Raw genomic sequence first — 19518 nt, forward strand, 5'->3', positions numbered from 1 at the left:
TAATAATAATAATAATAAGGAAGCCAGAGACGTAGGTTAGGTGGTAGCGCGTTTGCCTTCTGATCCGGAGTTGCGCTCGAGCGTGGGTTCGATTCTCGCTTTAGCTGATTACCTGATTGGGTTTTTCCGAAGTTTTCACCAAACGTAAGGCGAATATCAGGTAATCTATGGCGAATTCTCTGCCTCATTTCGCCAAATGTCATCTCACTATCGCCAATTCCATCAACGCTAAATAACTCAACAGTTAATACAACATAATTAAATAACCAAGTAAAAAAATTAGTAAGGATGTTGTACAAAGAGATGTCTGTGTTTATTATTATATAGTGGATAATTTATTTGTTTACATTAATATCTACAGTGGCAAAAAGACATGATTAAAAGGTCATTAACTCTGCTCGTCATATTATATTTTTCCTGCCATTAGCTTCATGGACTTGTTTTCTATGCCGGAGAAAACGACGTGCCCTTCGTCGTCCTTGTAGTCCTCGTAGTCGATCTCCACCACCGTCTTCATCCCGAGCTGCGCCCCCATCCATTGGGTGCTGGCGGGGGAGAACAGGGTTACCGTCAGAGGCAGGCCCATTGCTCGGCCCAAGTCGAACCGCGCCCTGCAACACGATTTGAATCTACTTGAGAACGATTCTACAACTACAGAAATGAATAGAGAGGTGCGTAAAATAGCACCACATCAATAAAACTATTAGGGTCGATTTCTAAAACGAGGTCTAGACCACGACCAAGGCACATGTCACTGTTGACAGTGATTCGTCCGTCGGATGGGGACGTTAAGCCTGAAGGTCTCCTTGGTGCTATTCGACAGGAGTAGGCTACGTGCCGACACCGGGTTTCCCCTTCTTCCATCCTCACCTTCATCATCATTACTCATTCACTATACTTACATGAACACTTACACTTCTTAGCATTTCACTTAAACTATCACTGTCTACATTGTTACTCCTTCCTTTAGACATGCATCCTGATAGCGCTGTATTTTCAAAATTGTCTCATAATAATCTCTTTCTATTATCTAATATTATTTGAAATATATTAATATTCTATGTATTTTAGCTTAATTCTGCTACATAGTTTGTATTTCAGGGTTTAATTAATAGTTCATAGTATTTTGTTGTTTAATTCGTAAATAATTCTTGTATACATGTAGCTCTTATCTAAATCAAATTGTTGAATTCTTTGTAAGTTCATACATAATTATGTATGTATACTTTTTGCTGGTTGAGTGGAAGAGAAGGCCTTACGGCCTTAACTCTGCCAGCTATAATAAATTATTATTATTATTATTATTATTATTATTATTATTATTATTATTATTATTACACTTACACACCCTAGTAAACGACATAACTGTCCACAGATACACATCATGTAGGCCTACAGCGTGGACTGCCGAAGTGGTGTGCAACTAGAAAATGGGTCACAGTCCTGCCATCTATCCGCAATATGAGAAACCCGAATCACGCAAAGTGAAGTGGGTAGGCATTAGGCACACACACATCTATTCCGCCATTTAGAAAAAAAAGTTTGCTTTTTCTCTGAAGCTATAGAGTTAGTACATAAGTGTAATATTTGTTATAAGTGCTAACTTCTGCAGGAATTCGTGATTTTGGATTTTTTTTAGATCCAATGAACTTGGAACATGATTCCTAGGAAGGCAAGTATTGAATTGCAAATTTTGTAATAATTACTAGGTTTTCATTAAATATCGAAAACCGTTCTCAATTAAGCTTTCGAAATCATAGAACATGGAATACGCAGCAGGACTTACTTGAGGAGCTCGAAGCCGAGACCTTGTCCTCGGTATTCGCGTGCCACCGACAGTCCCAGAGCACACAGGTAGTAATCAACGCCATATCGCTCAAACAGTTTGGCCATCTTCGTGGTGTGGTCGAGGGCTTCAATCAGCTTGCGAAATGCGACGCCCTTGTACTGAAGTAAACAGAGAACAAAATTGTATACAATATTCGGCGTTTTATCAGTCACTAGCATTTAAATAAAATTAAAGAGAATTTAACAAAATTAACATTACTAATAGGCTTCGTATTCCAGCTACCTAAAGACCGAAGTTAAAGACACATTGGGTATATACTGCGCGTTCAGTTCAAAGTGTGTCATGGCTCGCTGTATGCCGTCTTGTGGCTAGCCGATGAGCCTACACCAGGCCTGCACAAGGTTTGCGCTCTCCGAGCCGGCTCACAGCTCATGAGCGGAATGCAGATATTAGCTGCGCTCTGTATAAGGATGGACTGGAAGAAGGGGTGGATCTCGTACAAAATAAACACAAGAGGAAGTACTACTACGAGTGTTTATGAAATGAATTCCCGTTCAGTGTTTGCAAAACTATCTTGGTCTATTATTAATTAATAAAGAAATATCTATTGTACAGAAATAATAGAAATTCTATACTACTTAAATGTATAATATCAGTTTGTTATATTTTTATTTATCAGTACATGAAAACGAGGTTTTATGCTGTTGGGAGCTGAAAGGAACAGTAGCCTACTGATCATAATGAAACATCAGTTACAGATGTTCGATGTCTGCCTTTATTAAAGTTGATTATAGAAAAAAATTGCTCACAAATATAAATGTTGAGCCAAATATAGCAATCATTTTCACAGACAGCCTGTGTAGTCGTGGATATTATTGCTAATGTTTAGTCTTGTAAAACTCAACCAGGGTAGTAGTATTAATCAAACGATTATTATTATTATTATTATTTAGTAGGTTATTTTACGACGCTTTATCAACATCTTAGGTTATTTAGCGTCTGAATGAGATGAAGGTGATAATGCCGGTGAAATGAATCCGGGTCCAACACCGAAAGTTATCCAGCATTTGCTCATATTGGATTGATGGAAAACCCCGGAAAAAATCTCAACCAGGTAACTTGCCCCGACCAGGAATCGAACCCGGGCCACCTAGTTTCGCGGCCAGACGCGCTAACCGTTACTCCACAGGTGTGGACTATATATTCAAACGATCTTTAGCCCTTAGGTCACATTGAAGATCAATAATTTCGAGCAGTAAATCGTTAAATGTTATGTTCCGTCTTTTAGATTCCTCCATACTGTACTGTAGCAGTAGGTAAGCAACGTGAAACAGTTACTGAGAATAGGCCTACACACTACATTCCACTAGATAACTGAGTCGTCGTTTTCCTCTCCTCTACCCATAGCAAGTCTATGTCATTCTGACGTATCTTCCACTCCATTTCGGCGAGCGGTAAACAAGGCTCTCCCGCTCCGAAGGAGCGCGCGCGCTCGTTGAGAAGTTGGCTAGCAAGTACGGCGTTCATTCTGAAGAGTACTTACCGATACGTACGGTAACACCTGTAGTGGCAGGAATGTGAACTGTTTGGAAACACGTACTGAGGTGAGTTTTTTTCTTACTGTCGGAGAGGGTTAAGACGATTACTTACGTATTTGTTGACATTAACTTCGACGGTCAACATGGACACGGAGCATTTGATTTGTATTGTGGAATGTTGCCGTACGCAACCGATGATAACAAATATCCTGCGTACGACTTGCGCGCGCAAAACACAGTTCGAAAGAGGTTATGGTAGCACACAGACTTTACAGACCCCATCTGTTGCTACGGTATTCAAGTTATACCGTACACGTTCTCAAGTTCAGATTGAACGCCTTGATTAATAGGCAACTTCTCTGACATAAAATCTGAAACTCGCTTCAAATCGCTGACTCACAACAGTGACGTCATGACACACTTTGAAATGAACACCCAGTAGTACGTCGAACACAGGTAATGCAGCGGATAAGAATATAAACAAACAGGTCGTCGCTGCGTGTTAGCGGAGTACACTCAACTCCCGACATTCTGAAGCTATACTAGTGAATACATCCTTGATCAGTGATGTTCATTTTCGTCGTGAACTTTGTAGTGAATAATAACGTGCATTCGTAAGTTACGGAACTTGAACATATGCAGATGTCACTTGAAATGATATAATATCGCAAGAAATTCTTTCAATAGTATATGATGTTATTGATGCATGATGTAGTACAAGATATTCATAATGTCTGATATTTTTTCGTGTTTCATTAGGATATTGCATGTCGCCCATCACTGAAAACCAACTACTTTTCTATGTAGGTACTTCTCTAGAAATTCCCTAAAATGTAGATTATTCAATTTATTAATTGAGATGTTGGCACTGAAGATCATGGTAGGCTACACAAATCCATGCTAAACGTCGAGTTAATATCTTCATAATTTTCAGATTTTGATGTAACTGGTGTTCAACACACTTTCTGCGCCTTTTGGTATTGCAGTGTCTTTCAGTGCACTGTTTTTGACACTTTTATTTAGTATTATTTAGTATTTATTTATTTAACCTGGTAGAGATAAGGCCGTCAGGCCTTCTCTGCCCCTCTACCAGGGGATTACAACTATAATATGAAGAATAAAATTACAATTAATATTAAATTTACAATTACAATTACAATACAAATTAAAGTACGACAAGATTACCTGATTAATGAAAGCTAGACATTTTATCATAGAAGTTAAGAACAAAGAATATTTTTGTATTTACTGAATTACAAATTAAACCTAGAATAACAAAATTTTATAGTGATGAAATTACCGGATATTGAAATATTTTGTGATATATTAAGAGAACTATTTACAATAAACCATGTCTGAACGAGTCTCAATTACTGACGAAGTGCCTAGTAAGTTTGAGTTTGAATTGAGTTTTATTTCGACAGTCCCTGATGCTAGCAGGTAACGAATTCCAGAGTCTATTTTACACAATTTATATGGAATGTTGTCTATATTGACAGTGAAAATATTAGTTCAAATATCCTCAATAATGACCTGCAATATTACACTCTTGAGGGTCTTACCTCTGCAACGAACCTCCAATCACCCACAAAGATGCAGTTATTTAAATAATACGACTAGTAAGAGCAGTGATCGATAAGACTACTCACTATGACTGCGTCCCTATTTTGAATTTCCAGAGGAAGATGGCAGAGGATGCGTAACTATTTTGTATACGAACGTACTTGTACCAGCGCTGTGACGTCAGACATACTTCGAATGAAACAACTTCATTCCAATTTATAGGTAGCTCAGGGATGTCGAACAGCGCTCTCAAACTGTGAAACGATTAATACTGTTTCCTACCGTAGCTGAGCTGAAACGACAGTCAGTCAGCTCGCTGCAGCAGTGTTCTGTACGCAGTGTGTTTATCAACTCTGGCGGCTGGTATGGATATGGAACGACGATTCAATAGTGAGTGGACAGATAAATATTTATTTATCTTAAAGGACGAAAAGGCACATTGCTTAATATGTAGACAAGAACTTGGATACATTAGCCATCATAATATTAAAAGGTATTTTAATTCTACACGTCATGCTGAAGCTTATGAACCAGAAAAGTTATCCGGTTTCACTCGTGAAAAGGCTGTAGAAGAATTAAAATCAAGATTGAATTCAGGAAACCTTCCATCATCATCGGGTGTTATTATATAAGCTTGGTTCGTGCTAACTACAAAATTTGTGAAATTATTGCAACGGCTTCAAAGCTATTTACTGACGGAGAATTTGTGAAAGACTGTCTCATAGCTGTTGCAAAAGGGATATGTTCGAAATACGTTAATGATTTTAAATCTATATGTTTGTCTCGTAATATTGTTGCAGAGCGCGTATCATAAATGGGAGATAATTTGGAGGAACAACTGATAGCAAGAATGAAAACTTTCACATATTACTCACTATAGCTCTTGATGAACTTTCCAACCCGACATTTGCCTAAATAACTGTACAAAACCACGGAAAAACCACAGTTAGGTTGTTCGATCCGGGGATTCGAACCACAGATCTCCCGAATGCGAGTCTCATGCTTAACACACGAGCAGAAACCGCAACTTTGGCAGAATGCCTTTTTAAATGTGTTAAATCTATCTTCATTTTGAAAGTAAATCTGTACGAATTATACCTTTGTGATTGAAACGTCACAGTTTTATATTGCCCTTTTCTGCCTTTTTAAATATAAATGCCTAATGTACAAAATAAATGCTTTTTTTGCCTTTATTTGATTATTTATCTATTATTAATTAATTTATTATTAAAAATTGCCTACAGGTATATTTTAATTTATTGCTATAACCGCTACAATGAAAGTGACTTCACCGAATGTGTAATTATTATTGTCTTTCAGTCAGTTCATATTCTCTTTGCAACAATGATTGCTGCCGTGCAAAAATGCATAACAGTAAGCGTTTTAATTATCGCTTATGTTTATTTGACAAGGCAGCAATGAGTGCGGGTCTAACGTTATTTTTAACGATTGTTTTTCTTTCAGTTTTCATTGCGACGTTGTTGTAGCTAGCTAAATATTTCTTATCGCAACATATCAGTACAACCAACAAACATAAAAATGCACTTACCAAGGCTACTGGGAAGATAATTTCTTTGCTTCCAACAGTAATTGCAACATCGAGTCTAAAATATCAATTTGCGTTCGATTTATGTGAAGCTTTTCTTGCTGTCGAAATCCCTTTGTGGAAAGTGCAAGGTTGTGGGTCTAGTGCAAGGTTTTTGTAATTGCCTTTTTTGCGTATTTTAGCTATTTATAATGCCTTTTTGGCTGCCTATTTTAGCTATTTATTATGCCTTTTTGCCTGCCCATTTTAATTATTCATAATACCTAAACTTCCGGTCTCTGCACATGAGCCACCTCGCTCAGTTTATTTCATCTCTCATCTGTAATAGTTGAAAATAACCTAGGGCGAAATCTTGCGAGTAGTACGGGTTTCTTACTGAAGTAAGAAGGACTTGGAGAGCCGGCCCTTGACCTTATCAGGGGGGAGACCTGGCTCTGTCAGGTCTGAGGCAGGATGGCCCACCTGTCAGCATCGGATTATCAGCTGTAGGACTTGGACAATCATAATATATAATGCACATAATAGACCAATGTAAGCCTGTGTGTAGGGATCAGTTTCACGTCAGATCCTTGTAAAGCTAAGTCAAAGCAATCCAAGTGGTCGGTCGATATGTCACCCAGAAAGCCAATCACGTGCTTACTGAGTTATTTAATGCGTCTCTTGCTGGCGTGGCTTGACGTTTCGAGGACCGGACTGTATTTAACAAGGGAATTCGTAATGGATTAAAGACAAACCTTCACGTGGCCGTAGACGGATCCTTGGACTCGCGCTCGTCTAAATGTTATATTATTCGTACATTATTAAGGGACACTAGGACTGAGTTTTACAAAAGAAACGTAAAAAAAAACAATTTTCGTTTTTTTTTTGTATGAAAATATCCCTGGAGTACCTAGAAAGTTGATAGTAAGAGTGTTTTTTTGTTTTTTTTTTTTTGTTTTGTTTGTTTGTTTTTTTTTTTTGGCTCTACGTCTTCTTTGAGATCCAGGAGCGATTTTAATATAGGTAAGCTCTATAGCAGTGATGTCAAAGCAAGCGCATTTTTCTGATTTTCACGTCATGCGCGAGCATCAAGCGCTAAGTTTGCAAAGAGGAAGAGTTGTGTATATGAATAAGCAGCCTGTTGGATTAAGAAAACAGTGGTGCACAAACTTCAAACGGAACGTGAAATTTTATGTCGTTATTTTTATATGGCTTCTTTCTGTTTGATATTATCTATATTGTCTGTAAAACAAAAGTACTAATACTGATTTCTTAATATTGCACTTGTGTTTTAAATGTTAATAACATAATGGAGAGTTAAGAAGAAATATTCACATAAATTCCATAGTAGTACAACTATATTGTACTAAATGGATGAAACACATCATTCATAAAGAAAATGATATCCCAAAAAAAGAGATTGAGTATGACATGATAAGTTGGAATTGATATTGATGGTACCTTTAGCCTTATAAAAGTAATCAATAAACTAATCAAAACAATATTACAGTACAAAGCAAAGTTACCTAGGTGCTGTATATGTTTTAAGTGTAACTAATATTCCATAACAAAACTCTTATCGTATTATGCTTTTAATGTGATATTGGTTAGCAACTTCCTAATATCAGAATATTAAATTATTTTCTCGAAATGTCCTGAAGCTATAGACCTTACACATTTTTACAACAAATGGGCACATATCTTTTGCTTATGATGTAACAGTAGTTGCTTTGTTAATTCATTTCCTTACAAACAATTTCCATGCGAATATTTTCAAAATTTTCAATACACTATCTTCAGTAATACGTATTTACGTATATTAGATTTACGAAAACATTCTGTAAGGCTACTAAATAAATAGGCCTATATCTGAAAATTTCACTTTTCTATAAAAGAAGTTGAGAAAATATTTCTTTTGAATAAAAAATGAAACTTGTGAAAAATGAGCATTAAATTAAAAGTTACATTCTTATAATGCACTTATACTTCTCAGACAAAGCTAAAAATTAACATGGATACAGTTTTAATGACTTCTCTTCCCTTTATCTATTGAATCAGTGCTGGCCATCCCTGAATATAGCTCGACCAAGTGGCATATATTAATTCTTTCGTCTGTCTCTTTCCTTTCCGCTGTAAAGCGCTCAGGCTCTCCTGAGCTCTAAAGCGCGTGCTTGCTCCTATGGGCATCAATTGACATCACTGTTCTATAGGTCATTATTGTATCCTTTTTCACAAATTTGTCATTTTCCCGAAAGTACATTTTTTTATGTTTAGAATGCTCCAAACGCATGCAGCTTTAACAAAATACAAGTGTCCAGGCATATATAATATTTTTATCTGACATCTAACGTTGGGAAAGCTTATGTATCTTCAAAATTAGGAGCTAAAATCGTTATGTCGATAAATAAATAAATAAATAAATAAATAAATAAATAAATAAATAAATAAATAAATAAATAAATAAATAAATAAATAAATAAATAAATAAATAAATAAGTAAATAAATATCCGACTTGAAAAATGTATTGTTCCTATTGCGTGTCCAGAACAACTTCCGACCTGACAAATTGCGCCTTTAGTATGTTATCCTGGGAATCATTCAAATCAACCAATCACGAGAGACGCGTAACCATGGTAACGGGACGGTGTTGAAGTGTCTGTGTTTACAAGTTACCCGGGATGACTTTGAGTTGGCTGGTTAGCACGTGGATTGTGTGAATTAAAAATATTATTTGGTTTTATTATTGCTTTAGTGTATCGATAATTATTTCATGCTCGACCATGCCCAAATGTAGTAATTATACACCTGGTAGCAGCCCTTTAATGGACCTCATTAAAGTACACCTAATCATTAAAGTTCAGGTGTTCCACCAATCAGAAAACACCATTGTAGCAATATGAAAGCTCAAGTATAGATTATTCTCGGATATTCAATCGAAAGACAACTAGCGAAACGTCACGGAGGCTGGAAGTCCAATACTGTCGCAGAAGGTTATGTTCTGTTACTATAATAATTAGCGTTAATTGTAAATAATATTCAAATAAATTCAATTTGTCATCTCGTTTTTCAATGTCTAAATCAATTTCAAGATTATATCAACATTAATGTTTATTTTACTCTCTAGATTATATCAAGGTCAATGACATTTGTTTCTCGGAAAAAATCAATACTTTCGCGTCTGCGTACATCTCACAATTTACGAGATATTGTACAAGGACAGTTCCGTTCCCCAGTCAGATAAGAATAACATGAATACTTATGAATAATTTCAAGTTAGAAATATGGTCGAGCATAAAAAGTCGTATGAAACTTGCCTGTACTGGTAATTAAGACGCTCGTGTGAAAATTATGAAACTCGCTTGCGCTCGTTTCATAAACATACTCGCGTCTTAATTACTACCATTATAGGCTCGTTGCATAATGTACTAGTGTTTAAATTATATTACACGTATTATCTTCGTTGTCATTGGTGGAGTGTGTGACTAGTGTGTGTTTTCTGGTTTATGCGAGAGTTTCTAAACAGGTGACTTGTGCAATGTAGGGAGGTAGGAAAGGCAGGCGGAGAACAAAGAATATTGTACAAGCTGCCCCGTTAAAGAGTCAAGCGCGAGAGATGATGTGTAATGTAAGAGAGTATTTTGAGAGGGAAAAAGATAATGGCGGGCTTCTTTTACCTTTGGCGCAATAGTAATGAGAACTGCTGCTTGAGCTAAAATTAATAAGAGCACTGTTGTCGATATTGGAAAAGAAAAAGGCCGTGTAGATGAAGATGACGCACGGTCCTCAAGAAGTCGTGAAGTCGCTTGTCTCTCAGGTTTGAAACTGATATTTAAACTATTAATCGAAAGTAGGGGAAAGTAGCCATCAATGAACCACCTAACGATTTCTTATTTCATCTAATTAAAGCAATGCCTTAAAATTCCGCTCATAGGCTTGAATAATTACATTACTAATATAGAATGATAAAATGAATTTTCAGGGCTACATCCTATTTATATCTGTTTAAAGATTAGCTCATTTAAAATTCGGCTATTGGTTCAATGAAGGAGACGGGGTTCTATGAATGGACCACCATGTTCCCATGAATGGACCAAGAGAAAAATTTTAAAAATATCTCAAAATAATTACTTACTTACTTATTTACTTACTTACTTACTTACTGGATTTTTTAAGGAACCCGGAGGTGCATTGCCTCCCTCACATAAGCCTGCCATTGGTCACTATCCTGAGCAAAATTAATCCATTCTCTATCATCATATCCCACCTCCCTCAAATCCATTTTTATATTATCTTCCCATCTACGTCTCGGCCTCCCTAAAGGTCTTTTTCCCTCAGGCCTCCCAACTAACATTCTATATGCATTTCTGGATTCGCCCATATGTGCTACTTGCCCTGCCCATCTCAAACGTCTGGATTTAATGTTCCTAATTATGTCAGGTGAAGAATAAAATGCGTGCAGTTCTATGTTGTGTAACTTTCTCCATTCTCCTGTAACTTCATCCCTCTTAGCCCCAAATATTTTCCTAAGCACCTTATTCAAAGGAAAGGGAAAATCATAACAAATGAAGAGACATAGATTCGATTAATGGATGTTGAACTTACTTTTAATCGAGTTGTAATGGTATTTTGAAGCTGAAAATCATGAAAAAAAACAGTCTTTGTCACTTCAATGTTTTAAAGTTTTATACTATTTCAAATTAGCTAATACAGTAGTTAAAATGTTAGCATAAAACTTTAAATTACAAGACAGCAACATAATGATATGATTTTACATATAAAATTATTTTCTGCAGGCTGAGATTATTCTTATATTGTACATAAAAGTCTTCCTTTTCAAGACACACATGCCACACAAAGTATTTCTTTTGACCCCGCCTAACATTTCCACAAGCTTCATGTGCATGACATACACTGAATCATATTTTCTTCGATGGTTTCTTCGTACATGGAACAAAACCAGTAGTCTTGATTTTGATTGCTTCCTGAAGGGAATTGGTTTCCATGAATGATCCATTTTAAAATGCAGTCCATTCATGGGAACTCCAGCTGGTCCATCCATAGCGACTTCGCCATGTTCTAATCACACTTAAAGAGCGCTGAAGAGGTTATACAAAATTTATGACTATACAACTAAAAAGGAAGCAGACATAACTCTGCTTCCATTTATATAGCCTATGCTATTTCATAACTTAATGTCATTAAACCAATGTGCTCTGTACTTAAAGTTACTTTAAAATTACAGTAAAAATAACAAAAACGTATCTGAGCATCTTGTTCAGCCCACGTGTTTGCTGCCGCCTCCAAAGACAACTCAGGAGTGACATACAGGAGGGGGAAGCCTTGAGGTGAAGTTACATGGATACGCAGTCAATATGACTTATCAAGAATATGGCAACGGTCTATTTGAAGCAACGGTTCATCGATGGCTACTCTCCCTTACAAGGTATTTATAATGCCATATTAATATTTCTGAAAACGCCAACCAATGTTTTTGTTTCTATATTTAATGAACCATGCTGACGACTGAGGAAAGAGTGTTGCTTGCGAGGAATGTTCTGTGAGGAGGTGAGGCAAGAATTCACATGTAGATATCAGAAGCCACCTCCTACAGTGAACAAATTTTGCAAGACAGGTAATGTCAGAGATAAGGAACACCAGATATTGTGCCACTTTTTGAGGACGCAATCTATCATATTGCACCAACGAGATTAGCAGGGAGCTTGGTACAACGCTTACGTTTATCTGGAAAACAACGTTTTTCGTTGAAAAACGAAACTAACATTTTGAGGCTTTGCATAAGCTATACGAAGAAGGCCATACAGCTCGTACAGCAACGTGTAGAGATCTGTTGTAATTTGTAGATTCTTCAATTTGTGCCTGTATCTCCCAAAGTTTTGCAAGTGATTTAAGCGATTAATAGAAAATGTTTCTAAGTCTCTGATTCAGAGCAATTTATCTGAATGGAATGAAGGAAAATTACTTCTTGAATTTGTGTCTTTGTCTTCAAGAGCTTTATAACTAGGGACCAGATTTTTATGTAATTACATATTACATTCCTTTCAATCTAACCGTATATAAATAACAAATCCTTGCGAATCTTGTAATTACCATTAATATATTAGAATCTACATATTTAGGGGTTTTATTCATTTTTACTTCTCTAAAAGGAATAAAGAAATTCTGCTGGGGAAGTTTACAATTTTAAATACAAATATTAAGAAGCCTTTTTACCTACCCGAGAAAGGATATATTTCGGGACGAAACATAACAGTCTTAGTTCCAGGAAGTAATAGAGGCACTCACCCCATACCACCCACTGTAAATATGAGTGAATAAAAGGCAACCTTTCTCATACAACTACCTTGTATTGTAAAAAAAACACTCAGAAAGTAGCGTTGCCTTCATGCGGAGGAGTGGGACGAAGACGACATGATTTGTCTCGAACTATAATTGTTCTGCACACGTCTTAACAAGCCGTTCCCATGCAATTTGCAACCTTAACAACCCTCTTCCTAATCCTTCCAGGGAAAACCCGTGTCAAGTCTGGCATGAGCTGCAATAAAGTAGCCGACTTTTGAAAAGAAGCTGGAATAAAGGAACAAACTGGAAAGATGTTGAAAGATTAAAATAAATAGCTTTTTAGGTTATTGCTTGACCTCTTTACTTTAAATTTAGTTGATCTCTACGGAAATGGGATTTTCCGAGCAATTAGAAAATATGGTTCTCGGCTGGAATAATCCTACTCTTCTAAATGAGACAGGAATGTCACTTTTCAAACAACAGTTTGTAAATGCCTATAGTTGGAGGTTTTAGTAGGTAGGCCTACTTTGTTTCTTACAGGAAGCAGCTAAAATGCCTAAAACTCCTAATCCAGTGAAGCGAAACAGTGCTTCCAGTACTGTTGTGTCATTCATTTCACTCAGTTCTCTAGTTTTAGTACTTACAGTATAAAGTGCAAATGAGTTTATCTACTGCTTTTAACTAACTAAAATGGCCCCTATATCTTCAACCCTAACGACTAAAATAAAATCATGGATTGCGACGGATGAAGCTTTCACTACAGATGGAAAAATAGTAATGTGTCAAGTGTGCGGTAAAAGAGTCGGGTGCTCTATGAAATCACAACTGGAGAGTCTTATCTATCCTATACCTGTCAGATATTGATATAAAATATTTAAATGATTTTACATATTTTGGTACATATTCAGCTTATTTTTCTTACATAAATATGTACATATTTCACATCTTGATATTACATAAAAATCCAATCCCTATTCATAATTGATTTACGCGATTAATCGAAAGTGCTTCTAAAATATTTGGTCAAGGGCAATTTATTTCAATGCAATGTCTCTTCTGTTTAGAATCATGCATACTTCTACTCCGAATTATTTGTTATTGCGCTTTCAATTTCTTACAACTTCGAAACCGACAACAAGCATTTCTTTCTATCCCTCATCATAGAACGTCTTTATACTCATCTTCCTATACTGTAGATATACCTCGACTCTGGAATTCGTTACTTAATGACGTCAGGGACTGCCGGACTTTATCCCAATTCAAAATTAAATTGGAAAATTTTGTCTTAGTTAATGTTTTTTAGTTATTGCTAGAAGTATTGATTTGTGTTTTTTTTCTTTTTCTTTTTTAATCTAGATTAAAATTGCAAGTTTCTCGTTTATGTTAGTTAATTAGTTGGGCTACAATTAATTATGGTACTTAATCACTCATTCAAAGTTTGTGTGACTGCAACCTGTGTATATTTTTGCGTGGCTTTACTTTGTTTATAGTGTTTTCTCTCTCTCTCTCTCTCTTTATTTCTTGTGTAGCTTTACTTTGTATATAGTGTATTGTTTCTGTTTATTTCTATTATTGTATTTGTATTCCTGATGTTGTGGAAGAGAAGGCCTGATGCCCTTAACTACACCAGAATAAATAAATAAATAAATAAATAAATAAATAAATAAATAAATAAATAGATGGACAGACAGACAGACAGACAGACAGACAGACAGACAGACAGACAGACAGACAGACAGACAGACAGACAGATAGATAGATAGATAGATAGATAGATAGATAGATAGATAGATAGATAGATAGATAGATAGATAGATAGATAGATAGATAGATAGATAGATAGATAGATAGATAGATAAGCTATTTCTTGAATTTCGCCCCTTCACAGTTTGTTACCTTATTGATGTCTGTGACGTCCCCTCGACAGGTGATACCCAGCAAGTTGCAGCCGGCGACCCTGTGTCCGCTATACGGGGTGGTTTCCGGCTCCACCACCGCCACCAACGCCACTCTCTGGCGCATATAGTCACGCCACATAGTCTGGAACTCCAGCACGGACACGGGATCGTCAGCGAGCCCTACGGAGCTGCACATGGGCTCATCTCTCAGGAACACGTCGGTCATGTGCTGCACCACCTCGTCCTCCAAGTCTTCAGTCACGTCTTGGATGCGGAACCGAGGCGTCTTGCCTTCCAGAGGCTGCTTGCCGTTGTACCACCGCCACACCGTTGGGAACGGAATGTCGCCGGGCCGTGTCCATCGGCTACCAGTCATTTTGACACGGCTGCAAGAAACTCCAGATTATGGAGACAGTAGGTTCCTACCTAATTGTTAGTTATATAAACATGTCACTACAATAACACGAATAGAGTGTAAACATAATTATCTTGTGACGCATTTGTCGGTAGAAAAAAATTGACAGTCCGTGACCTGCCGCAGCATATGCGTTGTTGAATATTCATGAAGACACGTCAGTTGAATACTATTTAGGTCAGCTTCTTTAGGCAATTATATAACTCCGTGTCGGGATTGTTAGTGCCCCATTGGGCGCCTCCCCAGTTTCCGGATAGGGGACGACTCACCAGATATACTTACTTACAAATGGCTTTTAAGGAATCCGAAGGTTCATTGCCACCCTCACATAAGCCCGCCATCGGTCCCTATTCTGTGCAAGATTAATCCAGTCTCTATCATCATATCCCACCTCCCTCAAATCCATTTTAATATTATCCTCCCATCTATGTCTCGGCCTCCCCAAAAGTCTATTTCCCTCCGGTCTCCCAACTAACACTCCATATGCATTTCTGGATTCGTCCATACGTTCTACATGCCCTGCCCATCTGAAAAGTCTTGATTTAATGTTCGTAATTACTGTACGTCAGGTGAAGAATACAATGCGTGAAGTTCTGCGATGTGTAACTTTCTCCATTCTCCTGTAACTTCATCCCTCTTAGCCCCAAATGTTTTCCTAAAAACCTTATTCTCAAACATCCTTAATCTCTGTTTCTCTCTCAAAGTGGGCGTCCAAGTTTCACAACCGTACAGAACAACCGGTAATATAACTGTTTTATAAATTCTAACTTTCAGATTTCTTGACAGCAGACTAAATGACAACAGCTTCTCAACCGAATAATAACACGCATTTCCCATATTTATTCTGCGTTTAATTTCCTCCCGAGTGTCATTTATATTTGTTACTGTTGCTCCAAGATATTTGAATTTTTCCACCTCTTCGAAAATAAATCTCCAGTTTTTATATTTCCATTTCGTACAATATTCTGGTCACGAGACATAATCATATACTTTGTCTTTTCGGGATTCATTTCCAAACCTATCGCTTTACTTACTTCAAGTAAAATTTCCGTGTTTTCTCTAATCGTTTGTGGATTTTCTCCTAACATATTCACGTCATCCGCATAGACAAGAAACTGATGTGACCCATTCAATTCCAAACCCTGTCTGTTATCCTGAACTTTCCTAATGGCATATTCTAGAGCGAAGTTAAAAAGTAAAGGTGATAGTGCATTTCCTTGCTTTAGCCCGCAGTGAATTGGAGAAGTATCAGATAGAAACTGGCCTATACGGACTCTGCTGTAAGTTTCACCGAGAAACATTTTAATTAATCGAACTAGTTTCTTGGGAATACCAAATTCAATAAGAATATCATATAATACTTCTATCGTAACCGAGTTATATGCCTTTTTGAAATCTATGAATAACTGATGTACTGTACCCTTATACTCCAATTTTTTCTCTAATATCTGTCGATTACAAAAAAATCTGATCAATAGTCGATCTATTACGTCTAAAACCGCACTGATAATCCCCAATAATTTCATCTACGTAGATCCATTCTGTAGCTTATGTAATTATAAATGGTTTACCTCTCAGGAACATTTCTGCACACTTTGGAAAATTGTAGAAAGCACCAGAATAAATAATTGTTAATGAATATAAATATACGTTTGCACATTTATTTAAATTAACACAATTCCTGTTGCTTATGATTATATGTAGGTTATCTTTATGCACCAGCTCTAAATGAGATCCCTCACAGACAGACGAAGAGAAGGGATATTACAAATGTGTAAAAATAAAACGTTATCCAATACTTGCTGGTGATGAGGTTCAGGAAGCACGACCTACAGTATATTGTACTCACGTCTTTCTCGGCCACTGTCCGACAGACAAATGTCTTGACAGCCGTTGCGTGATCAGAGACATGCGAGGAACCGTGCATTTTGTACAATGTAATTTAATATGTACATAACATTCGACCTTGAAATTAGCGACCATTATCTCCGCTTCACTGTGCTGACCTCCGTTCTCATTGTCGGTGTTGTATTAGGTCAGATTAGCTAGATGAGACTGTTTATTTTATATGAATTCAGGTAGCTTTGTCTGAGGATAACTGAACATTACAACATGTCAGAAAAGCGAATAAAAAACGTAGGTAATACTTTGAGGTGGTTGCATGGTTTGCAGCATAAGCCTGTCACGCAGGCGATCCGGGTTTGAGTTCTGGTTAGGGTTGGGATTTGTCATTGACAAAAAAAAAAATCCATAGTGACATTTGTAGTGGACAACATCGTAGTTGGGAATTTTTCAAAGGTTTTCCCATTTCTTCATGATTGGAATTAATATTATTCCGGCCGATATCTATTATTTTCCCATATTTGTTCACTTATTGAAATTAATCAACTTAGGGTTAAATGTCCCAATGTAAAAATGCAAATGAAGGTGGACATCTTAAATGACTGGAATGCAATGTGGTTAAATAGTACAAATGGTCAAATCACAAAATCACTATATTTTCCCACAGTTAAAGATAGACTAACCGTAAAGAATTATGAACCATCTTACATATCCACGCAATTTATGACTGGACACGGAAAATTTAATTCATATTTTGAACGTTTCAAAATTGACAACCAAAATGGCTCTTCATGTCCGTGTGAACACCCCACACAAACAGTCGACCACCTGTTATTTGAGTGCCCACTACAAGAACGCAAGAGATACCGGCTAGAAACCCACCTTAGCATGTACGATACAACTTTCTCACCACCAATAACAAAAGTTCTTCTGAAGCAATGTTGCATAAAGGAATTTTACATATTTATTACAGGTGTATTTAAGACCTTGTAGAAATAACAGTATTTAGTAACAGTGTCCTATTTATTCTTTTGCAGCCAAATTTGTAACTTTTAAAAGTATAGTTATCATGTTGAAGTGTATGTGTTGTAGAGGATGCTTGATTTGTTGTGTATGTGAATCATAGTTGTGGGATGCTTGATTGTGTTTGTGTGACTATTGTGTATTAATTTATGATGTATGTTAGGGAAAGTTCCTTAATTGTGTTATAGAGTACCGCTATAAGAAATGTTTTGTTAATGTGTTGTAACTGTTTTCTGTATGTCTGAATTGATGACTGATGTTTGATTTGCAATCGCAATGTTTAAATTACGGATTGTTTAGGTTTTATGTATGTATGTATGTATGTATGTATGTATGTATGTATGTATGTATGTATGTATGTATGTATGTATGTATGTATTTATTTATTTATTCACACTGCAATGGGTATATACCCGGTGGCAGTGCTAACTAATTACACTCAATAATGACAATAATAAACTTATTAATTAAAAATACAATTAATACTACTACTAATAACAACAACAACAACAACAACAGGGAATATACTAAATTAAATGAAACGATCACTTAAAATAACATTTGAAATATTCTAATTTGTATCTTAAAACTAAGATCGAACTAAAACCCACGAGTATATGTTCATATCTGCACAAGTACCTTTCAACATTACACTCATTTCGCTGTCAACTCACGCACTGCACTGGGACTACGACACATTTCACTGATTCTATCCTGATTTCACTAACACTTCAAAAACATTTCACTGTTCAAATTCTTTGCACTGCCACTATAAACTATAAAGCTTCACTGACAGGAACACGTTTCACTTACACAGCACACTTCACTGACACGACATACTTCTTCACTGATACAACACACTTCACTGACACAACATAATTCTTCACTGATACAACACTTCAATAACAATATATCATTTACACCCTTTAAATACTGTGTATAATTACCTTCTATTAGTAAGGTCCTTAAGCCTATTTTTAAATGTATTTTTGGTTGTTGGTTATTTGGTTTGGTTATTTCCATTGTGTAAGCTAATTTATTTTTCTTTTCAATTTGTTTTATGCTTAGGCCTATTTTTTGTGTAAAACTATAGCCCTAGCATACATATATAAAATAGGGCTACCCTCCCATTGGAGATACAATAATAATAAATGTCCCAGATTACAATTACAGATTCAAGGCGGAACATTGTAAAGAAATTATACATATGTCCACGTTGCTTTTGGACGTCTTAAATTTGCGTGGATTGATGTATATGGTACAAAATGTCATTGAAGCAAAAGAAACAATACGAATATGCTGTATGTGTATGTAATACAAGAAGAATATTTTAATGGGTAGTCTGAAAACTGCATTAATATCTATTTATTTATTCTGGCGAAGTTAAGGCCATCAGGCCTTCTCTTCCACTTAGCCAGAAACAAAAGAAGCTGATTCAATTTTACAGACTAATATTTAAAGAACACTAATAAAAGTTTATATAGTTATACAAGCACAAGTCGAGTAAAATAATGCGAACATGCTAAATAATAATTACAAAATAATATAAGGCTAAAAGTTACATTCAATGAATATGAGAGCGGTAAGTGAACCAATGTTACAAATTACAAGAATAACAAATTCA

The 19518-nt window shown here is 36.3% G+C and overlaps 1 protein-coding gene across 2 annotated transcripts; it reads right to left on the reverse strand.

The window, feature by feature from the left end:
- Positions 1–316: 316 nt before the first annotated feature.
- Positions 317–16949, reverse strand: LOC138705407 (arylalkylamine N-acetyltransferase-like 2). Of its 2 annotated transcripts, none has more exons than XM_069834158.1 (4): positions 16879–16949; positions 14613–15000; positions 1787–1947; positions 317–611 (listed from the first exon to the last, which is right to left on the reverse strand). In XM_069834158.1, exons 1-4 carry the CDS (start codon positions 16938–16940, stop codon positions 407–409), a joined length of 816 nt encoding a protein of 271 aa, XP_069690259.1. In that variant the 5' UTR covers positions 16941–16949; the 3' UTR covers positions 317–406. The 2 variants fall into 2 exon arrangements, with proteins under 2 accessions (XP_069690259.1, XP_069690258.1); XM_069834157.1 differs by lacking the exon at positions 16879–16949 and adding an exon at positions 16601–16754.
- Between the last annotated feature and the right edge of the window lie 2569 nt (positions 16950–19518).

The sequence above is a fragment of the Periplaneta americana genome, chromosome 1 (assembly GCF_040183065.1).
Source record: "Periplaneta americana isolate PAMFEO1 chromosome 1, P.americana_PAMFEO1_priV1, whole genome shotgun sequence".
In the NCBI taxonomy this organism is placed as follows: domain Eukaryota; kingdom Metazoa; phylum Arthropoda; class Insecta; order Blattodea; family Blattidae; genus Periplaneta; species Periplaneta americana.

Coding starts and splice junctions, on each gene's coding strand:
- LOC138705407 (XM_069834157.1), bottom strand. CDS start 16,689: ATGTGCAAACGTATATTTATATTCATTAACAATTATTTATTCTGGTGC. Junction 15,001..16,600: donor TGCAGAAATGTTCCTGAGAG/GTAAACCATTTA, acceptor AGTTTCTTGCAG/CCGTGTCAAAATGACTGGTA. Junction 612..1,786: donor CTCGGCTTCGAGCTCCTCAA/GTAAGTCCTGCT, acceptor ATCGTGTTGCAG/GGCGCGGTTCGACTTGGGCC.